At 40.2% G+C, this 26,571-nt stretch overlaps 1 protein-coding gene across 1 annotated transcript in view; it reads right to left on the minus strand.

Annotated features, from left to right (window-relative positions):
* Positions 1 to 14,929: 14,929 nt before the first annotated feature.
* LOC124545216 (lipopolysaccharide-induced tumor necrosis factor-alpha factor homolog) overlaps positions 14,930 to 26,571 on the minus strand; it is a 118,425-nt gene continuing 106,783 nt past the window's right edge. Inside the window, exon 4 of the mRNA XM_047124088.1 lies at positions 14,930 to 15,253. Within this exon, the coding sequence (XP_046980044.1) occupies positions 15,151 to 15,253 (103 nt within the window). The 3' untranslated portion in view covers positions 14,930 to 15,150. The remainder of the gene's footprint in view (positions 15,254 to 26,571) is intronic.

Genomic DNA, 26,571 nt, shown 5'->3' on the forward strand with positions numbered 1-26,571 from the left:
TACAATTATATATATCTGATACAAGCTGACAGCTCAGCATTCCAATGCTGATGCATTGTCCCATCTACCAGTTGGGCTGGACCCTCATTTTGACCAACAAGAGATCCTCTACTTCCACATTGATGCTGAAGGACAACATATGTCTGACGCTTTTTCCCTTACAGCCATGTGTGCTGTCACTGCAGTGTGCCGGGACTACCTGGCAACAGATACTTCACTGTGTAGTCCATGGCTGGCCCCGTTATCTCACTTGTCAGGTGACAACATAGCTCTGCTCTTGGAAACAGCTTTCTCACCAAATCTCAGTTGCGGAGGATCTCATCCTTTTAGATACTGAGATGGATGCACATCGAGTGATCAGGCCGGCAGAATGGCATTGTCGGGTATTGAGTTTGCTCCACTGGGGTCATTGGGCCATGTCCCACGTGAAGACACTGGCACACTGCCGGGATCAACAGCAACATAGAAAAGATGGTCCGCAGTTGCACAGCATACACCCTGCACCATGCAGTGCCACATCAATCCTTTGCCCCCTGGCATACTCGCCTCCCTTGGTACCACATTCATCTTGATTTTGCAGGCCCATTCATGGGTTCTATGTGGTTGCTTGTTGTGGGTGCTTATTGAAAGTACTCCTATGTTGTATGCATGGCATCCATCGCAGCCAAGGCCACCCTTACTGGCTTAACCCAAATTTTGGCCATCAGAGAGTTGCCTCGCACATTGGTCTCTGACAGTGGCCCACAATTCATGGCTTCTGCCTTCAACGACTTCAGTGCTGCCAATGGCATCAAACACATCTGTAGCCCACTGCTCCACCCTTCCTCCAGTGGTGAAGCTGAACATCTGGTCTGAACTTTTAAGCAGCAGATGAAGAAGGCAATCGAATCCTCTGCCACCCAGTGGGCTTTGTTTTTGAGCATTTACTGCACCATACCAATTAACAATCATAGCCCTGTGGAGCTCCTACATGGTCACCAACCTTGGAGCTTGCTTCATCTGCTGACACCATCACCTCGCTTGTGTCCCTTCCAACATTACAGCCTTGACATGATGGTGTGGGAATGTTCCTGTGGGAGTGCTGAGGCTTGGACACCAGCAACAGTAGCATCCACCGATGGGCAATGAGTCCAGACATGGAAGGGGCTCAAGCACCATCACCACAACCAGCTTTGGCCTTGCACACAAGTATCCACTCCACAGCCCCCTCTTCCACCACCTTCTGGTGCCAATGTGACTCAACGGCCACAACACCAGGCAGCTGCTGTGGATGTCCCATTGTTACCCCGGCCCTCCCCCAGGCTCACTGTGGATCAGTAGTACCCCCTGGCACATCCATCACCAGCACTGTTCCAATGGACACTGCCGACCGCACTCCTTCCCAAAGCCTACAGTCTATGAGACTGCACCTTTGCCCATACCTTCCACAGAACCTCAGGGGCATTTCATTCCATATGCACCAGTTTTTCTTTTTTTTCTTTTTTTTTTTTGAGGGGGGGGGGGGGGGGGGGAGAGAAGATCTGGTCTTGGGCTGCACACGAGTCGAATACTCACTAGTGCAAATGTATCTCGATGGATAATAGAGGGTAGTGTTGCTGCAGCACTGCACTTGTCTTGCGAGTGCACCACCGTCTTGCCACGTGAACGCACGGGCCAAAAGTGTCCCTTATGCCCGAAATAAATACAGTAACACCTTGACACTCAGTCAGTCATATATTTCATCTGATAACATTCATTACTATTTCCACCTTACTACTATCTATCGTTGATAATTTCAGTTTGGCACTGGTTCCTCTTTGATCTCAATATGGACTGTGGCTTGTGCTTGACCACTGACCGCATTGTGTTGAAGGTTCTTGGCATTCTGAGGTTGCACAGGTTGTTGCTGACCTGCACATGTGTCATGTCCACTGTTCAGTCAGCCCTGTTGCTCAGTTCTAGCATGGGTTTGAGTCCTGTCTGCAGGGTGGTTTTCCCACCTTGCATCATCATCTGTTTTTCTGATGTGTGCACCGATATACAGCTACTCCAGGATATAGCATAATTATTTAAGCATATAAACTTCAGAACTTTCACATTGTAGTCGATTGCTGACAGTACACTAAGTCAGTTGTTCACTGAATTCTTCACTTTTGCATCACATCCAATTTTTTTCCTTTTGAGGAACTCATTGAGCCTCTTGTACAATTTTGCCCTCCATTTGGTCCTTCAACATTATCTGTGATGAGTGACAGATGTCCAGGAAAAATTTTGCTGTGCACATTTATTTGTCCATTGTTGAACATTTCATACCCCTTCCTCACATTTCTTTCCTTCATTATTGTATCCCTTCAATTGATGGTAAATTTCTGTTTCATTTTCTGAGCATTGGAAAACTGAACGACACTACTGACCTTACGGTCATAAGATATGGAAGATTTGAGTTTAGCAAACCATCATTTATGAGGTCATTTGAGATCGAGCACAAGGACTTGTTTGGTGCAGGACAGGAAGAAAGTCAGACATGTCTTTTTCAAAGGAACAATGCCAGTGTTTGGGGAAATAACAGAAACCTATATCTGGATGGCCTCCTAATTTCAGGTTCAGTGTCTTACCATTGTGCAACCTTGCTCAGTTTCACAATCAAAGGACATTTTATGACATTGTTAATTACAAACAACCACAGAATGCACAAGGACATCTCTTTTGACTGGACTCATAGAACATTCAGACAAGATGTTGAGGGAACTATTTGACTTTGATGGAATGTGGTGGTTGTTGTTGTTGTTGTGGTCTTCAGTCCTGAGACTGGTTTGATGCAGCTCTCCATGCTATTCTATCCTGTGCAAGCTGCTTCATCTCCCAGTACTTACTGCAACCTACGTCCTTCTGAATCTGCTTAGTGTATTCATCTCTTGGTCTCCCTCTATGATTTTTACCCTCACACTGCCCTCCAATGCTAAATTTGTGATCCCTTGATGCCTCAGAACATGTCCTACCAACCGGTCCCTTCTTCTTGTCAAGTTGTGCCACAAACTCTTCTTCTCCCCAATTCTGTTCAATACCTCCTCATTAGTAATGTGAACTACCCATCTAATCTTCAGCATTCTTCTGTAGCACCACATTTCGAAAGCTTCTATTCTCTGCTTGTCCAAACTATTTATCATCCATGTTTCACTTCCATACATGGCTACACTCCATACAAATACTTTCAGAAACGACTTCCTGACACTTAAATCTATACTCGATGTTAACAAATTTCTCTTCTTCAGAAATGCTTTTCTTGCCATTGCCAGTCTACATTTTATATCCTCTCTACTTCGACCATCATCAGTTATTTTGCTCCCCAAATAGCAAAACTCCTTTACTACTTTAAGTGTCTCATTACCCTAATCTAATTCCCTCAGCATCACCTGACTTAATTCGACCATGTTTCATTATCCTCATTTTTCTTTTGTTGATGTTTATCTTATATCTTCCTTTCAAGACACTGTCCATTCCATTCAACTGCTCTTCCAAGTCCTTTGCTGTCTCTGACAGAATTACAATGTCATCGGAAAACCTCAAAGTTTTTATTTCTTCTCCATGGATTTTAATACCTACTCCGAATTTTTCTTTTGTTTCCTTTACTGCTTGCTCAATATACAGATTGAATAACATCGGGGACAGGCTACAGCCCTGTCTCACTCCCTTCCCAACCGCTGCTTCCCTTTCATGTCCCTCGACTCTGTAAAAATTGTAAATAGCCTTTCGCTCCCTGTATTTTACCCCTGCCACCTTTAGAATTTGAAAGAGAGTATTCCAGTCAACATTGTCAAAAGCTTTCTCTAAGTCTACAAATGCTAGAAACATAGGTTTGCCTTTCCTTAATCTTTCTTCTAAGATAAGTCGTAAGGTCAGTATTGCCTCACGTGTTCCAATATTTCTGCGGAATCCAAACTGATCTTCCCCAAGGTTGGCTTCTACTAGTTTTTCCATTCGATTGTAAAGAATTCGCGTTAGTATTTTGCAGCCTTGATTTATTAAACTGATAGTTCGGTAATTTTCACATCTGTCAACACCTGCTTTCTTTGGGATTGGAATTATTATATTCTTCTTGAAGTCTGAGGGTAGTTCGCCTGTCTCATACATCTTGCTCACCAGATGGTAGAGTTTTGTCAGGACTGGCTCTCCCAAGGCCGTCAGTAGTTCTAATGGAATGTTGTCTACTCCTGCGGGCCTTGTTTCGACTCAGGTCTTTCAGTGCTCTGTCAAACTCTTCATGCAGTACCATATCTCCCATTTCATCTTCATCTACATCCTCTTCCATTTGCAGAATATTGTCCTCAAGTACATCGCCCTTGTATAGACCCTCTATATACTCCTTCCACCTTTCTGCTTTCCCTTCTTTGCTTAGAACTGGGTTTCCATCTGAGCTCTTGATATTCATACAAGTGGTTCTCTTTTCTCCAAAGGTCTCTTTAATTTTCCTGTAGGCAGTATCTATCATACCCCTAGTGAGATAAGCCTCTACATCCTTAAATTTGTCCTCTAGCCATCCCTGCTTAGCCATTTTGCACTTCCTGTCGATGTCATTTTTGAGACGTTTGTATTCCTTTTTGCCTGCTTCATTTACTGCATTTTTATATTTTCTCCTTTCATCAATTAAATTCAATATTTCTTCTGTTACCCAAGGATTTCTACTAGCCCTCGTCTTTTTACCTACTTGATCCTCTGCTGCCTTCACTACTTCATCCCTCAGAGCTACCCATTCTTCTTCTACTGTATTTCTTTCCCCCATTTGTGACAATTGTTCCCTTATGCTCTCCCTGAAACTCTGAACAACCTCTGGTTTAAACAGTTTGTCCAGATCCCATCTCCTTAAATTCCCACCTTTTTGCAGTTTCTTCAGTTTTAATCTGCAGATAGATTGTGGTCAGAGTCCACATCTGCCCCTGGAAATGTCTTACAATTTAGTACCTGGTTCCTAAATCTCTGTCTTACCATTATATAATCTATCTGATACCTTCTAGTATTTCCAGGATTCTTCAATGTGTACAACCTTCTTTTATGATTCTTGAACCAAGTGTTAGCTATGATTAAGTTATTCTACCAGACGGCTTCCTCTTTCATTTCTTTGCCCCAATCCATATTCACCTACTATGTTTCCTTCTTTCCCTTTTCCTACTCTCGAATTCCAGTCACCCATGACTATTAAATTTTCGTCTCCCTTCACTACATGAACAATTTCTTTTATCTCATCATACATTTCATCAATTTCTTCATCATCTGCAGAGCTAGTTGGCATATAAACTTGTACTATTGTAGTAGGTGTGGGCTTCGTGTCTATCTTGGCCACAATAATGCGTTCACTATGCTGTTTGTAGTAGCTTACCCACACTCCTATTTTTTTATTCGTTATTAAACCTACTCCTGCATTACCCCTATTTGATTTTGTATTTATAACCCTGTATTCACCTGACCAAAAGTCTTGTTCCTCCTGCCACCGAACTTCACTAATTCCCTCTATATCTAACTTTAACCTATCCATTTCCCTTTTTAAGTTTTCTAACCTACCTGCCCGATTAAGGGATCTGACATTCCACGCTCCAATCCGCAGAACGCCAGTTTTCTTTCTCCTGATAACGACATCCTCTTGAATAGTCCTCGCCCGGAGATCCAAATGGAGGACTATTTTACCTCCAGAATATTTTACCCAAGAGGACGCCATCATCATTTAACCATACAGTAAAGCTGCATGCCCTCGGGTAAAATTACGGTTGTAGTTTCCCCTTGCTTTCAGCCGTTAGCAGTATCAGCACAGCAAGGCCGTTTTGGTTAGGGTTACAAGGCCAGATCAGTCAATCATCCAGACTGTTGCCCCTGCAACTACTGAAAAGGCTGCTGCCCCACTTCAGGAACCACATGTTTGTCTGACCTCTCAACAGATACCCCTCCGTTGTGGTTGCACCTATGGTACAGCCATCTGTTTCACTGAGGCATGCAAGCCTCCCCACCAATGGCAAGGTCCGTGGTTCATGGGGTAGTGATATCTATATGTGTGGTGGGAATGTACAATAAGGGTTACTCTTGTACATCATAGATGTGCATCTTGAGTTCCTCCTAGAGTCTTTTCTAGAGGAATTAAAGAAAGTTACATCACAACAGTACACAAACTCCAAACACTCAAGCATACCCTTCACCCCTGTATGGGAAACTACAATCTCAAACACAGATGGCTGCATTAACTATCTAAAACGCACCTCCATAGTCAAGATTGACCATCTAGTCTATGATAATTAAAACTTCACAGACAACATGAAGTCAGTGAACTCCTGGGAAAAAGCAGAAATATGTGCAACATCTTCTGTGTTACATCTCCTTGAAAGCTAGTAACATTGGGAATAAAGACAGTCAAACACACATAAAACCACTAAGAGGCAAGTCTTACAATTAGTTGCTCATACACCTTCAAACATCCATAAGCAGTTGCAAGTGACAAGTAACACTTTTGCACTGTCACAGAGGCTTTCTCCAGAAGTGATTGTTATGCATCTGTTTATCTCTGCTCTCACACATTTTTGCTTGTTTTGTCTTCTGTCTCTGAGATGGGCAACCAAAACAAGTTGAAGGATTTTTGTTTTCAACAAATTAAATAATGGAGCAGAAAGGAACTCAAAATTTTAGCTATGGAAAGGATAATATACAAGAACTGCAGCTCAGGTATGATAGATAAGTACCTGGTACAATAGAAATGATGGGAGAGACCCTTCATGGTACACAGTCACTGTAAAGAAACCTCTAAACAAAGAGAGACTACTAAATAATAGGTGTAAAATAAGGAATGGAGCTGGAGATCAAGGAGATGCTAAATGAAATGTCTTTGGCTGCCAAGAAGTCAGTGCATGAATTCTACAATGACTACCTCAGCAAAATATTATTGAGGGATTTTTAAAAAACCCAAAGAAATTCTGGTCATACGTAAAGGCTGCTAGTAGTACCAATTTTAGGTGTATAGACAGTCATGGATGAGACACGGAATGAAATTGAGGGTAGGAAATCAAAAGCTAGAACACTGAACTCAATTCTTAAACATTCCTTTAAAAATGAAAATCCAGGGATATTGCATAAGTATAATTTTCACACCAGTACAAAGATGAATAATATGGATCTTAGCATCAGTAGAGTTGAGAAACAGCTGAAATTACTAGAACTGAACAAAGCTCCATGTCCTGATAAAATCCCAATCAGATTCTATATTGAATTTGCAGCTGATTTAGACCCTCTTTTAACTATAATCTATAAAACTGTGCCTAGTAGCTGGAAGAAAGCATGGAACACACCTGCCTACAAGAAAGGTAGCAAAAGTGATCCATAATGGTGTCGTCCAATATCCTTGATATCAATTTGCTGCAGAATCTCACAACATATTGTGAGCTCAAATATAATGAGATATTTCAAACAGAGTGAAGCTGGGCACAGCAATTGATAAACAGCTTTAGAATTGTGAAGAACTGCATACAAATCGTGACTGGACTGAAGAATTTTTGGTATGGAGGATGCAGCACATTATCTTGGACGGAAAGTCATCAAAATATGTAGGAGTACCTTTGGGTATGCCCCAGGGAAGTGTGTTATGACGTTTTCTGTTCATGTTGTGTATTAATGACCTTGCAGACAATATTAACGCTAACCTCATACAGTTGCAGTTATCTGTAATGAAAAACTCTGTCTTAAAAAACTGCATAAATATTTAGCCAGAGCTTGATAAGATTTCAAAGTGGTGCCAAGATTGGCAACTTGCTTTAAAAGTTAAGAAATGTAAAATTGTGCACTTCACAAAACAACAAAGTAGTACCCTAAGAGTTTAATACCAACAAACCTCAAGTGAGATCAGATAACTCACAAAACTATCTCGACATAACATTTTGTAAGGATATGAAATGGAAGTAGTACATAGACTCTGTCATAGTGAAACCAAGTAGCAGACTTCAAATTATTGAGCGAATACTATGGAAATGCAATCAGTCTACAAAGGATTGTGCCATAAATTGCTCATGCAACCCATCCTAAAATATATAGTGTGACCCATACCAAACAGGATGACAGAAAATGTTGAACACACACAGAGAAGGTCAGCACAAATGGTCACAGATTTGTTTGCCCTGTGGAAGGGTGTCACAGAGATGCTGAAGAAGCTGTACTGAGAGACTCTTGGAGATAGATGCATACTATCCTGAGAAATCTTAAAGCGCAAAGCTTCAAGATACAGCTTTAAATTATGACTATACAAATGTTTTACAACCCCTTATGTATCACTCCCACAGGGTTTGTGAGGACAAGATTAGATGAATTACAGCACGTGCAGAGGCATTTAAACAATCATTCATCCTGTGCTCCTTAGTTCAGTGGTATTTATTTTCTATGCACTTTAATGCAGAGCAATAAGTTCATACAAAGGGATTTCATCACAATTTGGATCCAGTCCTTTGCAATTCTAAAGCTGTTTATCACTTTGTTTGTGCCCAGTTTTAATTTATATTAACGAATTTTCAGGAGAGGCTCAGGCGATGTAGTTAGATAGCCCTTGAAATTCTCATTACTGTACTCTGCTCTTTGGAGAGAAAATTCTAGCAACCATCTGAATGTTAGACTACTGTTTTAAAGGAAGCAATCACAGCAAGTCTTCCATTTTATCACCTGTGTAAGACCATTACAATTTCATTTAACTGTTTTAGTTGGTTTCCAGTAAGACTGGCTATCTTCATCATGATCAGAAATACATGGGAGGGGGGGGGGGGGGGTCTGAATGTATTTGACATTGTCATGTTACTCCCATGGATAATTTTATGTTGCTTGCTGAAGGGTACTTTCTACAAAAAATTTATTTGAAATTTTCATGAAAATTAAAACTGTGTGTTGGACTGGGAATTAAACATGGGGCCTCTGCATTTCATGGAAAATTACTGTACTAAATGGGCTATCTAAGAACGACTCATTATCTGCTCTGACAGGTGTGCCTTCAGAAACCACTTTTTATACTGGTAGGAGAAACTTCAAGGATGTGTAACCAAAAAGTTATAAAGTTATTCATTGACGAAGAGAAGCAACTGTTAGGATGTGTTAACAGTTAAGTAATGTTTTAAAGGTCTATCGATTATTTGTCCTTACTCAGCCTAAATTTAACAAAGAAAAGTTAGAAGGATAGCTGTTACTTTGAAGAAAAGCTGGTGCTTCCTTTGTTGTATTAAACAGATGCCAATTACTTCATACTGTTGGCTTAATGTCTACATGACTTCACTGAAAATTTGTCATGTAACAATAGCTGTCTACATATGATGGAAATAAAGACATTTTTACCATGAACTTTGCTAGTTGTTATGCAGAAACTGGAATCCAACAGAGTAGATCTGTAGTGAAGTGTACACTGATCCATGTATTTCATTTCTCTTTGTCTCTTGGTAATTTTTATTTCTTCAGTCTTCTGACTAGTTTGATGCAGCCTGCCACAAATTCCTGTCCTGTGGCGACTTCTTCATCGCAGAGAAGCACTTGCAACCTATGTTCTCAATTATTTGCTGGATGTATTCCTATCTCTGTCTTCCTCTATAGTTTTTGCCCTCTACAGCTGCCTCTAGTACCCTGCTAATCATTCTGTGATGTCTTAACAGATGTCCTATCCTCCTGTCCTTTTTCCTTGTCAGTGTTTCCCACATATTCCTTTCCTTTCCAGTTCTTCACAGAACCTCCTCATTCCTTACCTGATCAGTCCACCTAACTTTCAACATTTGTCTGTAGCACCACATCTCAGATGCTTCAGTTCTCTACCAATCCAGTTTCCCCATAGTCCATGTTTCACTACCATACAATACTATCCTACACAGAAGGGGAATAATATTTTTAAGGAGCAATCAGTGTTATCTGTAGAAATGCTAGCAAGAGACTCCTTTCAAGGTACTCTCCTATATGCCCACTCCTCTTTTCACGTGGGAACAGCTTAATTCTGATTGGCTGTTGATCTAAACGGCCAATCAGAACATTCTTTCCAGATCATTCTTGACCATTGATAAATAAACTTATTCTGCCTCTAACTCCCATTCTGGCTACTTTTATACGAAAGCAAGCACACATCGCCATACATCACCTGAATCGTGGTTGCAACATAACTCTCCCACGGTTCATTTGTACAAGTTTTTACGTAAAATGAAATATTAAATTATAGCATATGTCACACATACACACTCAATCATTCTTATGCACTCACATGGCAAAATATAATCAAATAATAATTTTGACCAATTTTTGTATTACATAATGCACAGTGACTGAAGTTTCAAAAAGAAAATTCTAATTGTTTTTTATGCACTGATAACTTTGGAATGGCTTCAAATGATAATGAAATTCAATCTGTTGTTGTTCCTAACTTGGTTTTAAAAAACAAGCGTAGGTTTTAGGAGTTTTAGGTAATTCACTTTATCTCCAGGACTATAATAAATAAAAACCTGAAATTTTGGTAGCATCATTCCATTAATAACAAAAGGCTGTGTACCAAATTCGAACAAAATTGGATAATAAGTAATATGGATTATTTAGTTTTGTAGAGGGTATGAAACTTTGTATTGACTGAATGTTAGACTATGCAATTCTCACAGCAGGCAGCTCAGCTCTGCTGTGAGGGGGGGGGACTAAATAAAAAATAAAACCAACAACAACAACAACAACATAGCCATCCTGCAGCCACCATACTACGAGGGCCGTTCAGAAAGTAACCTCCGGTTGATTTAAAAAAATACACCAAGTTAAATAAAAATATTTTAATATATACATCTTACAACTACATCTTTGCACTATTTTTCTACATAGTCTCCATAGCGATTGAGGCACTTATCGTATCTCTTCACAAGCTTTGAAATTCCTTCTGCATAAAAATCACCCGCTTGTGCCTGGAGCCAGCCTGTGACCGCATCTTTGAGCTCTTCGTCGTCATCAAACCGCTGTGACCCGAGCCATTTCTTCAAATGCATGAAGAGGTGATAATCACTTGGCGCCAGGTCTGGGCTGTAAGGTGGATGGTTGATAACATCCCACTTGAAGGACTCAAGAAGGGCCGCTGTTCTGCGAGCAGAGTGAGGACGGGCGTTATCGTGCAAAAAAACAATACTGGAAGTCAGCATACCACGGCGTTTGTTCTGTATAGCCCGTCGTAACTTTTTTATTGTTTCACAGTACACGTCTTGATTAATGGTCGTACCACATTCCATGAATTCAACCAACAACACCCCTTTGGCATCCCAAAACACCGTTGCCATCAGTTTTCTGGCAGAAAAATCTTGCGAGGCTTTTCTTGGTTTGGTAGGCGAATTTGAATGTGCCCACATCTTTGATTGTTCTTTTGTCTCAGGGTTCACGTACTTAATCCAGGTTTCGTCACCGGTCACGATTCTGTTTAACAATGGTTCTCCTTTGTCCTCATAACGTGACAGAAAGTCTAATGCAGAGGCCATTCTTTGAGTTTTGTGGTGGTCGGTAAGAATTTTGGGCACCCATCGTGCACAGAACTTACGGTAACCCAATCTTGCTATCACTATCTCGTACAAGGGAGTCTTAGAAATCTGTGGAAAACCAGTAGACAACTCCGACATTGAGAAACGTCGATTTTCACGAACTTTTGCATCAACTGTCTGAACGAGTTCGTCAGTCACCAATGATGGTCTACCACTCCTCACATTATGACAGCAAGCACTTCACATTTGGCGGGGTTTTCTATTGCAGCACACATTTCAAACTGCCACAAAAACTAAACTAGCGCAGGTACGACGTTCACTCGACCACGGCTTGATACCGACTGACCTGTTGAGTGCGTGAACGCACAGATGGCGTCGCTACTCCCCCCACAACCCGCACTGTGACCAATCGGAGGTTACTTTCTGAACCGCCCTCGTAGATGGCTGTGTGCCTTACTGCAATGAATGTCATCTCGTAATAACTTGCTGTGTTACGTTACAGCAGTAGGTCACATAACATGGTGGTGGTGGTAGGATGTATGGGACAGGTCTTGCATCTTGCATCTAGATCTATTACAGGGATATGAGCCATGAGATAAGGGGTTGGGAACAGGGGTTGTGTAGGGATGGATGAGAACATTGTGTAGGTTCAGTGGACAATGGAATACAGCTTTGGGAGATGTGGGAAGGATAGTGGGCTGGACATTTCTCATTTCATGGCACGATGAGAGATGGTCGAAACTCTGGTGGAGAATGTAATTCAGTTGCTCCAGTCCTGGCTGATACTCAGTTATGAGGGGAATGCTGTTTTCTGGCCAGACAGTGAGACTTTGGGAGGTTGTGGAAGACTGGAAAGATAAGGCACAGGAGATTCGTTTTTGTACAAGGCTGGGAGGATAATTACTGTTTGTGAAGGCCTCAGTGAGACCCTCAGTGTATTTTGAGAGTGACTGCTCGACAATGCAGATGCGACAATGGTGGGTGGCTAGGCTGTATGGATGGGACCTTCCTAATCACCATGACCAACTACATGCTCACCCACAATTACTTCTCCTTTGAAAGGATTACCTTCAAACAAATCCGGGTTATGGAAAAGGGCACTCGCATGGCATCATCCTATGCCAACCTAATCAAGGGCTATCTAGAGGAATCCTTCCTAAACATCCAGAGTCCGAAATCCCTCACCTGGTTCAGAGTCATTGATTGCATTTTTGCAATCTGGATCAAAGATGAGGACACCCCATCCACATTCCTCCAAAACCTCAACAGCTTCTCCCCCATTTGCTTCACCTGGTCCTATCAAACCAACAAGCCACCTTTCTAGGTGTTGACCTCCCTTCACAGACTGTAGTTATCCTCCAAACCCTGTACAAAAACAAATCTCCCATGCCTTATCTTTCCAGTCCCCCACCACCTCCCAAAGTCTCCATCCAGCCAAAGAGGAGGATTCCCCTTTTAACTCATTATCACCCAGGTCTGGAACAACTGAATGACATTGTACACCAGGATTTTTACTTCCTCTCATCATGCCCTGAAATAAGAAATGTCTGTCCACCTTCCTAGATTTTGACCTCCACCTCAAAGATGGCTACATCAGTACCTCTGTCCATATCAAACCTATTAACCAAATGCAATATCCCCACTTCAACAGCTGCCACCTGTTCCATACCAAGAGGTCCCATCCATACAGCCTAGCCACCCACCGTTGTCGCATCTGCAGTGTCGAGCAGTCCCTCTCAAAATACACCAAGGGTCTCACTCAGGCCTTCACAAACAGCCTTGTACAAAAACAAATCTCCTGTGCCTTATCTTTCCAGTCTTCCACAACCTCCGAAAGTCTCACTGTCTGGCCAGAGAACAGCATTCCCCTCATAACTCAGTATCAGCCAGGACTGGAGCAACTGAATTACATTCTCCACCAGAGTTTCGACCACCTCTCATCATGCCCTCAAATGATAAATGTCCTGCCCACTATCCTTCTCACATCTTTCAAAGCTGTATTCCACTGTCCACCGTACCTACACAACTTACTCCTCCATCCCTACACAACCCCTGTTCCCAACCCCTTATCTCATGGCTCATATCCCTGTAATACTTATGAAACCAGTCATATAATCTACAAGCTAAGCTGCAACCACTGTGCTGCATTCTATGTAGGCATGACAACCTACAAGCTGTCTGTCTGCATGAATGGCCACTGTGACCAAGAAACAACTGGACCACCCTGTTGCTGAGCACACTGCCCAACACAACATCCATCATTTCAATGACTGCTTCACATCATGAATCCTTCCCACCAAACACTAGCTTTTCTGAATGGCGCAGGTGGGAACTCTCCCTGCAATATATCCTATGTTCCCATAACCCTCCTGGCCTCAACCTTTGTTAGTCATTTTTATCACTTATTCAACCCCCTACCTGTTCCAATTCCAGCACTACACAGCCCTCCTTCCACCAACGCACCCAGTCTGTTTACTTCTCTCCTTTCCGCAACCCCCCCCCCCCCCCCCCCACCTCTCCCCTGACCACCGTCTAACCTCCCAACTACACCTAGCTGCCCTATCCTCTCTCCACCTCTTCCTTTCATGCTCCCCAGCAGCACTTTTCACTGTCACCAACCTCTACCCTGCTATCCCTCACCCTCCCCACCCCACCTCTTCCTTACCCCCACCCAGTGAGTCGGTATCTCCTCTATATTGTGAGTAGCAACTTTACTTTTCGTAATATTGTTACATTACACGCTGAATTTTCCATTTTTTGATTTGTACCTGGGATTATTTTATTTCTATGATTTATTTCATAATGTGAATGAATTTAGTATGCGAACTGGACAGTGATTTTTATGTAGTTCCATATTCAACCTTTTTTATTTTTGGTGCTCAGTATGTGATTTTTGCTTTCTTGATGATAGAATCCAGTATTTTAAAGACACCAGCTTTTACAGAAAATGTGTTTAATTGTAACCAATTTCCTAAATGAAGCACACTCTTATAATGGCAGTTGATCTCATTTCTTTTCTTAGTTACCTTGTTCTCTTTTCCAAGGCACTGAATCTAAATTACAATAACATAAGCTTTTTTCGGTCATATTCAATTATGTTAAAAGTCCTGGCTCAGCTTCTCATATTCTATAAAAGCAGTGCATACTCTGCCATAGAGCAAAAAAATTGTGTTTCACTATTATTACTCTCACTTTAAAAATCACATTTCTTTTTCTGTTTCCACATATGTTTATGTGAGAAAGTGCAGTGAGCATTAAATTTGTGAATTAAATGGCCTCTTAATGTTTCCATGAATACATTTGCAGTGGTATGTGTGAATATTAGACCTGCAAAATGGCATGTTTAGAGGATAAATGTGGAGAACTGTCATTAATATTTTGTTCACATTTCATATGTTAAGAGTCTTAACATTGTTAAAACAATTGCTTCTATTTGATTTATATAAGTAACAAATAAAAGATCTGAGTGAAGAATAAATATTTTTATTACTCCCCAAAAGTCATAAAAATGAATAATTACAGATAAAGGCTGAGCACAATTTTCAACTTTTGTTCATATAAAAAAGTATGAAAAGTACAGGAAACAAATGGAAGTTAAAATCATAGCAGCTAAGTTAGTGATGACTGGTTGCATTGTGTGAATTACATATATCATAATATAGAAGTTAAAATAAGTGCAAGATATAAATTAGTTATCATATGCTCCCAGGAATGCATTGCATCCTGGACAGTAGTGCTCCTTTACTCTGCAGCATCCTGTGCAGTAAGGGACGCATATACAGGGCCAGCAACTGCAAGAACAGAAAGAAAAAAAGCGTTCAGAATATCACAAATAAAATGGAAATCATATGACACTGATTTAACCGCTATGACTCATTGGAGTCCAGTCATTAGTTCGAAAGGAATACAGATTGTGGCACCTCAAAACACAGCAGGTTTACAAAATCATGTGACTTAACAAATGTATGCATTAAATGCCAATTATATTAGTCTCTAGCTACCACAAATAAGTTTGCTGGTTTTTACCTCCAGATCTGTGAAGCCTAGAAGAGAGGAAGTACATCCAAAAGGCACCCGTACTCGTGGGTAAGGGGCAACTGCACCCCCTCCACCCACCCTAGCTCTCAGGGGAAGGAAAGAATTTGGTGTATTCTTGTGTTTTTCTTTCAATAAAATGATTTAAATGTTGGTATTATGCAGGTTAACAACAGAGTTCGAACAGGCTACCAATTAGTCACCAGTCATCTTCCAAAATACTAAAAATAAACCACATCCCCCAACAAACTATCTTATGTCCTTGAGTACATCCTGAACAAATAATAACAAGTGCTCACAATGATGGTGCTAATGGAGATATGAGTTAAAGCTTTCACGTAAACTGTCTTCAGTATAACTGGACTGACGTGACTGTTTATCCAGGAAATTTCTGTCAACCACTTATAAATCATGGATTTTTCACTGATATTACATGGTTGTAATATGGGAAAGTGTCAGAATATGAAGTGTCATTACATGAATTCACTGTCAGGCAGTATGTTCTGTATGAACATTTGCAGTACTGTGCCATTATAACGGCAATATAAGACACAGACACTTATAATTATGAAAACAAACTAAAGATGTATTGTTAAAACATGCAGCAGGAAGTAAGACTATCAAGCTCATCTGAAGTTAAGAATGGTGCATTCTGGAAAATTCTACCTCCAACTTTTTAAGCCATTAGAATTTTTAAACTGAAAAAGGTACACAATGATGGAATGTTGCAACGAATATGAAAAAAGAACTGTTAAATTAATAGGTAAGTATGAAAACCTTTAAGACAACAGAACAATATGATGCAAAGTGGCACTGGACAGATTTAACGGACTGCAGCAGAGGAGCTTCTCAATTCAGAGCTAATAATCAATGCAGAAAATACAGCACTGATACCCAGTAATTGGTTACCACATCACTGGCCAAAGAACAACTACACAATCAAAACAAGTACTGCTCAATGGAGTAAGGAAGAGAAATAAATACAGAATTGAAATAAAGTTCATTTCGGATCTCCTAACATATGACTTGGTATCTCTGAAGGTAAAAAAAAAATGAAGAAGAAAGATGAAAAGTTATCAAAAACCTATATATGAAAGTGTGTAGAGAAGAGTAATGTAATCAAGGAACAAATGGAGAAAATGGCAAGTAAACAAAGAAAAGTCGGTGCTACTTCCTGATAACAGTGCTACTTACATCCAAATTATGGGGAGGTAGCAGAGGGATTGTTCTATCTGCCGTCTAAAAAATGGTTTGACTTTCTCTTAATAATCAAGTTTTTTAAAAATTCTCTATGCAGAATTTTACCTGTTGAGCTGTAAGTTACAGTGAAAGTATCTGATATTTTTCAGATGTTTTCTGTGTGTGAAATTATCTGGCGAATGACCTTGAATTCTCACACTATTTAACACTGTGATATTTTCATTGCTTTGTAATATGGAACTCAGTGCACAAGTTTTGAACTGAAATTAGTGAGAACAACATACAATAAATACAAGACTTCCAAAAAGATATGCAACACATTAAAATTTATTCATTGTGACTCTGTATTGAAACATATGTTTCCAGTGCATCATGAGTTCACAATTTTGAGTAACATTTCATAGGGTTAAGAATTGTAAACAGACTTCAGCACTTTTACACAAAACTTGGCTAGAGTTATGACTAACTCCACCATACCTACATCAGGCCTAGTGGTCTAGTGGTAAAGTGCATGCCTGAAAACAGAAGTTTGCAGGATTGAATCCTAATTGAACTATGGAAATTTTTCAGTCTGCCTTCAACTTAGCCTTCACCTCTTAATGATGTGAAGATCTGCCAGGAAATGGTTTGGATTCACATTAAACTGAGGTTCTATTTCCCAGGTAAGATTGCTGGAGTAGGTTGGGAACATGCAAGTTGCTGAATTGGCATCCAACTGGAAGACTTTCATCAGACTGTTGAGCCACATGAAATTATTATTACCATATCTGTATATTTTTATGAATGCCACACTTATTAAATCATATTCTCATTCTGAAGAGAGATAATCTTGAAAGATGGTGCAATTGAAACTGTAGTGATCTGTCTATTCTGTATGAATGGGCTGTAAAGTTGCTTACACAGATAGAAAATGTCTTGGCTTAATTGCTGAAAGATCTCTTTTCCACATCAAGTGGAATCTGAAGTTCAGTATGTGTACTTCCTTGTCAGATTTTATTGGGTCAGTGATTAAGGAGAGAAGGGATCTCCTCCACAAAACAGAAGAAAACAAGACACATGAAAAATACAACGTAATCCTTTCTCATTTATCCAGAATTTGATCAATCTCTCAAGAATTTTTGTACAGCACATTATTCTCTCTCTCTCTCTTTCTCTCTCTGTGGTTGAAGATCCATATCCATTCTTGGAAACAAACATGCAATGTAGATAATGCCCATCCAGATTTATTACAGGTGTTATTTTGGCATGCCCTTTTTTTTTATTATTTTTTTTAAGTACAACTTAACTGACAAGAAATGTTTTTCTCCTTTGAACAACAGTATTTCTTTTTCAAAAATGGAATTACCTGCACTGTAGGCAGAACACTCACACAGCCAGAGAGCTTAATCTCTGCATTTGTACCAAAAGCTTCAATTACTTTTTCAAACACTTTTTTGATTACTGATATATCCTTCTAGACTCAAGAGATTTCTTGAAGCACATACGTCTAATACACTATGGAGTAGCTCACAATCTTCCGTTTCAATTCATATTTCAGGATAATACAAATGACTCATTTGGCTTCAAGAAAAGTTGAAAAAGATCATTGTTATTATCAATTCACCCTTACATCGTCCCAAAATTTCAGCTGTCCATCTGTAATATTCAAATTTAGAACAGAGAGAGCTGAACTCCTTTTTGTATTGGAGGTAGTTCACAATCAGGTTTGATGTTATAACTTGCATCATCCTAAAATTATAATCTTCAGTTTCTTTGCCATCAGTGTGTTTAAAGTGCGCAATAGCAAGAGTTTTGAGTCATTGTCACACATTCTCATCTTTGTCATATTCATCTGCTGTTTGGAATTAGCTGCTAAATAAAGCCCTTTCCTGAACAAAGATCCATTCTCTTCTGCTCTAAATGTGGACCTCATGCTCAGGTTTGAGTGGCCTGCTCTAATTTTGAAATTCCCTCAACCTATCCCTCCCTTCTCTCTGGGAAAGAAACTTAAAGTTCTACAGGTCAGGATAGTTACTTTTACTTCTATATGTGTATCAGAAGTACTAAATATTTTGCTTGCTGGAGGTAAATAATGGCCAGCAGTTCTGTCGAATTTAACAGCTTTTTTATTGGTTGTCTTTTTGATGTGCGTATATGCTGTCTGAAATGTAATCAGATATTTTTTCAAGCTTACTTTTGGACGTCCTTGGCTGTGTTTCCATTCATTTCCGAGTTTATCTGCACCCTGAAAACTTCCTGTACGGTTGTTGAGGATAAACTGGGTGATACGGAAACTCCTTGCATGATCCCTCTTTCAGCTCTTAATTACCTACTGTCCTAATGAGACCTATGGGATACTGTAGCACTGATATATAGGCCTACATATATATTTAACAGTGTACTAACATGTACCACATCAGTGCCTTTTTTCTTAAGGGCCATTGGTGTAGATTTTGTTGTTATTGAACAAAACGTTTTCTCATAATTTGTGGACTAGTCTGTTCTATAATTTTGTTCATGACGTTTGTAGCCAGCACATAGCTTTGGTTGATTAAAATTTAATGTGTTTAACTTCTTCTCTCACTGTAATATGTGACAATCTGACAACATACCTGGTGTATAAAAAAAATCATCCAACTTCGCACATCTATATTTCTGAAACTAATGAACATATACAATGAATTTTGTTTTTTGATGAACAGGAAACTCAAAAAGGTTTTTTTTCATATCTTCTCATAGGTGTTCAATATGCCTCCTTGAGATGCACACATATGTCAATGCAGTATTCAAATTGTTCCCACACTGCAGTGAGCATGCCTTGAGTTGCAACTTCCACAGCTGCTGTTATGTGATGTCTCAGTTCATTCATTGTTGTTGGTAATGGAGACACATAAACAAAGTCTTTTATGAACCTACACATGAAATAATTACATACAGTCTGGTCCAGTGACCTTGGAGGCCAGTAATGTAAGGCTGAATGATTTGGTCCAGCGTGACTGAGCCATCGTTCAGTAATCCTTTTATTTAAAAGTTTCTGCACTTCCAGATGGCAGTGTGGCGGTGCCTCATCCTGTTGGTAAATGAAGTCATTTGAATCAGTCTCCAACTGTGAGAAAAGAAATTCTCAAGCATATCGAGATATGTGCTTCCTGTGACAGAGTTCTTGGCAAATAAAAATGGACCATACACCTTTTCCCATGAAAATGCACAAAATGCATTAAGTTTTGGATAGTCCTCCTCACATTGTACAACTTCATGTGGTTGATCAGTACCCCATATTCTCACTTTATGATGGTTCACCTTTTCATTTAAATGGAATGTTGCCTCATCGCTAAACACTAAGCATGGAAAAAAAATGTCATCCTCCATCTTGCCAAGAATGAAATTACAGAACTCCACACATTGTTGTTTGTCACCTTCAAGAAGAGCTTGCAGTAGCTGAATTTTGCAATGTTTCATGTGTAAATTTCGACTCAGTCCATGCCAGATGGACATTGAGGGCATGTTGAGCTGTCAACCTGTATGGCAAAAGGATTTCTGCAGACTCCTTGTGAAACTATGGTGGATGCGTTCGATGTCTGTGTCAGACACTTGGGGATGGCCCAGCAATTTTCCTTTACACTAACAACCTGTTTCTCAGAACTGTTTATGCCATCATCTGATGCTCTGTGCTGTATGAGGATCCAGACTATATCTAGTACGAAAGTCACACTGAACAGTTATTACTGAACTGCACTGTGCAAAACATAGAACACAAAACACTTTCTGTAGTCCCGACACCATTCTTACTAGAACTGAAGTGGTCACTCACTGCTGCTACCTAATGGGAGCCGTGTAAAACTCAATAGTTCACTCTTTCCAACAGTACATTGTTCATGTACATATCTTAAATAACATAATAATTATGATTTTTTAAAAATTCAGATGATTCTTTTTGATACACCCTGTATTTATATATGTTCGCCATTCCATACATATCCATTTCAGAAAAAAAAAGAGAAATTAACTATATGAAGATCAGAACCAAGAAACAAATCCACACAATTCATGTATCCTTTTCTTCTCATACAAATTTTTCTAAAAGTTGGCTAAGCAACTGTTGCTGGTAAGCTGTTTGCTTTGGAACACAGTAGAGAAAATTTTGCTTTCCAATTTATACAGGAAGCAATAAGCATTGAAATCCTACCAACAGAGGTACCTTTGTCAAATCAAATTGAGACAATGCAGTTGTTAGTAAATGAATGTTCTGAGGCTGAATACAAGAAAGTCAGTTAAAAAGTAATGGTAACAAGGTCAGCTGTCAAATAAATATTATGAAAATCTGCAGTGATGGATTCTAAATAAAAGAAGAGAAGAAGGAGGCTTCATGGAAATGAAAATAGAAGAAAGTGGATTGATAAAAAATGGAAGAGAATTACATGATAAACTCTACAATAAGAAATAATCTCTCAGAATGACTGAACATAGTACACTCCAAATTCTTTGAATCAGATACAGATTTACTGAAATAAAGATGCCACATAAATGAACACTGCATGTGAAGGAATATATCCAGGATGGAAAGCATACTAAACACAAACAGAACATTATGTTTTATCATACAGATACGATAAAAATCCATATTTTGCAACTCAGTGTGCCAAACATGTTTCACCTATTCATATTAGCTACCTTCAGTGGCCTGTAATGCAGAGAAAATAAATTACAGGTATTTTGATAACAGATTAAGTGATTTTTTTGAGTCATCAGTCTTCTGACTGGTCTGATGTGGCCCAACACAATTTCCTCTCCTGTGCCAACCTTTTCATATTGAGAGCAACACTTGCATCCTACATACTCAGTTATTTATTAACAAAGAGATAGAGGGGCTGGCCAGTACTTACCTCAGCTCAGTACAGCCGATAGATACACAAAAAACAGAACCAAAAATTTACGTTCCTAGCTTTCAGAACAAATGTTCCTTCATCAGGGAGGAGAGAGGGGAAAGAAAGGGAAGACGGGAAAGTGGATTCAGTTACTCACAACCTAGGTTATGAAGCAACAGGGAAAGGAAAACAGGGAGGGTAGCAAGGATGGAGGCATGGTTGTCAGAGGGAAGCCAAAGATATTCTACTGTAAGCACTGTGCCAGCTTCAAACCAAAGAGGATGCATACAGAAGTAAAGAGGTATATAGTATAAAGATAAACACAACTATGTAGGATGAAAAGATGTGTGAATGGCTAAAGAGGAAAGGGAAAGAGGAGAAGACTTAAGAGTAAATGGGAGTGAGGTTGTTTAACGTAGGTTCAGTCCAGGGGGATGGCGGGATGAAAGTATGTGTTGGAGTGCAAAGTTCCCATCTCCGCAGTTCAGAGGGACTGGTGTTGGGTGGGAGAAGCCAAATGGCACATATGGTGTAGCAAGTTCCTAGGTCCCTAGAATTATGCTGGAGGGCATGCTCCGCTACTGGGTATTGGACATCTCCTGGGCGGACAGTTCGTCTGTGTCCATTCATGCACTCCGCCAGTTTAGTTGTTGTCATACCGATGTAAAAGGCTGTGCAGTGCAGGCATGTCGGCTGATAAATGACGTGTAGTTTCACACGTGGCCCTGCCCTGAATTGTGTATGTTTTACCAGTAGCGGGGCTGGAGTAGGTGGTTGTGGGGGCAGGTTTTGCAGCAGGGTCGGTTACAGGGGTAGGAACCGCTGGGTAGAGAAGGTAGTCTGGGAATATTGTAGGGTTTAACAAGGATGTTATGGAGGTTAGGGGGGTGACAAAAGGCAACTCTGGGTGGTGTGGGGAGAATTTTGTCAAGGGATGATCTCATTTCAGGGGTTTACTTGAGAAAGTCATATCCCTGGCGGAGTAATTTGTTGATGTATTCGAGGCCAGGATAATATTGGGTGACAAGGGGGATGCTTCTGTGTGGTCTGGGGGTAGGAACATTGTTGTTGGATGGGGAGGAATGTATTGCTCGGGAGATCTGTTTGTGGACAAGGTCTGCAGGATAGTTGTGGGATAGGAAAGCACTGGTCAGGTTATTGGTGTAACTGTTGAGGGATTCGTCACTGGAGCAGATACGTTTGCCACGAATACCTAGGCTGTAGGGAAGGGAGCGTTTGATGTGGAATGGATGGCAGCTATCAAAGTGAAGGTACTGTTGTTTGTTTGTGGGTTTGATATGGACAGAGGTGTGGACGTGAGCTTCAGCAAGATGAAGGTCAACATCCAGGAAGGTGGCTTGGGTTTTGGAGAAGGACCAGGTGAGATTCAGATTCGAAAAGGAGTTGAGATTATGGAGGAAATTAAGGAGTGTTTATTCACCATGAGTCCAGACCACAAAGATGACATTTCTTTCTCAAATTAAGATGTATAGTTGATACCATGCACTTTTTGCCATTGCTAGTCTGCTATTTATGTCCCTCTTGTTCCACCCGTCATAGGTTACTTTGCTGCCTGGGTAGCAGAATTCCTTAACTTTCCAGTCAGCAGATCCTGTAATTCTTCTTCACTTTCACCATGACAGCAATGTCAACAGCAAATTTTTTCTGTGATATCATTTCACCTTGAAATTTAACCCCACTCTTGAACATTTCTTTTATTTCTGTCATTACTTCGAGTACTTTGTTCCTTGTCGTCCCATCTACTGTTCCTTCTTAGTTATTGTGCATAATGCTTATTATCAGTTTTTCTCTATAACTTAGCCCTATTTTCTCAGAATTTCGAACATCTTGCACCATTTTACATTGACAAATGCTAATTCCAGGTCAACATATCCTATGGACATGTCTTTATTTTTCTTCAGCCCTGCTTCCATTATGAACCACAATGTCAGAACTGCCTCTCTGGTTCCTTTACCTCAGCCAAACTCATCCTCATCTAACAGATCCACAATTTTCTTTTCTATTGTTCTGTGCATTATTTTTATCAACAACTTGGACGCATGAGCTGTTACGCCACTGTTTCGATAATTCTCACACTTGTTAGCTCTTGCCATCTTTTTATAAATTATATAACTATTCACAAATTTATGGTTGTGTTTTATACTCTTACATTAATTTTTATGTCATTTACATGTATCCATGTACTGGGTATGTACTAGATGCACAGAGTACAGGTTTCTTCCAACAGATAGGTCACATCTGAACATTTCACTGAACATAAGTTGTACTGTAGCACACTGCAAACAGTCTTAATAGTATGTGTTAGGGCTGACTGAAGGATCATGGGAGCTGTAGTGCGTGAGAGTAGAGGGTTGTGTTGGAGTATGAATGGAGGGGATATTTATGTGTGTGTGTGTGTGTGTGTGTGTGTGTGTGTGTGAGTGTGTGAGTGAGTGAGTGAGAGAGAGAGAGAGAGAGAGAGCGCTTTTATTGAGCATATGTATGAAACTGCCTTTCTGTAGAATGAAAATTTTCTTTCTTTTGTTGTACGGTATTTGATTGTCTCAGTCTCTTCAACACTTTTTTGCCAGTTTTTATTTTAAAATGGTTTTCATTTGCAGGGTGTCCAGAAAAGGGTTCTAACATTTACAGAGGTTGCAGTACGCATCAAGGGAAGGATGAAAGTTCCTATAAACATTGCTTGTAAACTTTATATCTTCGGAGTTATGGTCTGCATGTATCTGGGGAGCATATCTTGCAAACCGTGCACTTTGCCATGAGATAAATGAGGAAGCAGCATACATACTACACGTTTATGCAGCACAAGGTGTTTGCATCAGTATCAAGCATGCACCCAACAGAAGAACACACACACAGTATTCCACAGTGCGCTACAGTATGTAGTGTATCAGTCATGTATGTTATTTTCATCTGGTGTACCTGTAGCCTTCCTATGGTGCATTGTTTGTTGTGACGGCAGTAAATTACTGTAATCTGTTTCTGTGTCCATCACTGGATGTACAGCTCCCAATGGAGGCCTGCTGTTCAAAATAGAAGATGGCAGGTATGATCTACCACTGGCAAGCAGATGGAAGTGGCCTACAGGCATGTAAACTGTATGTTGCCAAACATGCCCAACACCATACACCATCTGTAAACATTTTAGTACCCTGTTCCAGTGACTTTTGGAAACAGGATCCTTTGAACCATGAACACGGGGTTGTGGCAGATCTCAAACAACTCTCACACCTGGTATGAAGCAACGGTTACAAGAACATGTGGAAGTCAACCCTGGAACAAGTGTCCAAAGAATAGTTACAGCTGAAGGTGTTGCTACATGTGTTACCTGGACAGTCCTCCATGAACAGTTGCTCTATCCCTGCCATGTGCAGCAAGTCCAAGCTCTGCCATTATTGCAGTTCTACCAGTGGTTTCTCCAAATGTGTGCACATAATCAACAGTTCACGGTGAAAGTGTTATTTACTGATCAGGTGGGCTTCATGAGAGACAGTATCATAAATTACCATGATATGTGTGTATGGACTGATGCCAATCCATGTGCACTTTAAGAGAGACAAGACATCAGCACACATTTAGTATCAATGTTTCAACAGGCATCTGTGGGGACAGATTGCTAGGTCCTTAAGTTCTACACAACACTTTGAATGGTGTTTGGTATCTTCATTTCCTTTGGAATCTTTTACCTCTGTTGCTGAAGAATGTACCATTACATGAACAATTGCAAATGTGGTACATGCATGATGGAGCACCAGCCCATTTTCAACTTTGGATGAGGTGACACCTACCATGAGTCTATCAGGAGCAATGGATATGTCAGGGAGGGCCAATACCTTGGCCTGCCCATTCTGCTGACTTGAACCCTGTGGATGTTTGGCTTTGGGGGCATGTAAAGACCTTGGTGTATGTGATCCCTATAAATGATGTGGATACACTAAGGGAACATGTGTTCATTGCCTATAATGCAATCTGGCAACAATGACGGGTGTTCCAATGAATGCGTGATTCTATGAGGTGTAGGGTGGAAGGCTATATTGCAGTGAGTGGTGGTTACATCAAGCACATGTTGTAAAGAGTAGTGCAAAGACATGGTGATCACTGACAGTAGTAGTAGTAATATACTATAACTCTGAAGATATGAGGTTTATGACCCACATTTGTGGGAACTTTCTCTTCACTTGTTGCATACTACATCTTTCGTAAATATTGGAACCTTTTTTCAAGTCACCCTGTGTAAATAGAAAAGGTCTAACTTTTTATATAAATCTGGAGCTTTTTTCAAATTTTCTGCTAACCACTGTCTGTATATTAATACTTTCAAAAATGTTCAAATGCGTATGAATTCGTAAGGAACCAAACTGCTGAAGTCATCGGTCCCTAAACTTACACACTATGTAAACTAACTTACTAGCCAAAGTTACTGAGTCTGTGATGCACTGTCAGGTACTGAATTACTTTGAGGAAAACAACTTATTCCAAAACACACAGCACGGATTCTGCAAAGGGAGATCAACAGTGACAGCCACACTGGACTTATTAAAAACGATTCGACAGAGTTTTGAAGAGAAAAAGAGAGAGAGACAGAGAGAGAGAGAGAGAGTGTGGCACTGACACTCTGTGACCTTAGCAAAGCCTTTGACTGCATCTCACACACAACACTAATAGCCAAGTTAAGATGCTATGGTGTTGGAGGTGTTGTTCTATTAACACTCCAATCTTATTTGGAAAACCGAAAGCAGGTAGTATCAGTGCATGGAGCAACTTCTCTTGAACAAAAACTGGAACATGGAGTGCCCCAAGGATCAGTCTTAGGACCTCTCCTATTCCTCATATATGTCAATGATATGAGTTGTAATAGTCAAATGTTGCAGTTTGCAGATGACACTACCCTTATTGCCAAAGGACATACAGCCGCAGAAGCTCTTGGTGCATCAAATTTGATGTTTGAAGAAATAAAAGAATGGTTCATCATAAACAAAATGAAGATCAATGAAGAAAAAACCCAACATTTG

This window comes from Schistocerca americana, chromosome 1, assembly GCF_021461395.2.
Source record: "Schistocerca americana isolate TAMUIC-IGC-003095 chromosome 1, iqSchAmer2.1, whole genome shotgun sequence".
NCBI classification, from domain to species: domain Eukaryota; kingdom Metazoa; phylum Arthropoda; class Insecta; order Orthoptera; family Acrididae; genus Schistocerca; species Schistocerca americana.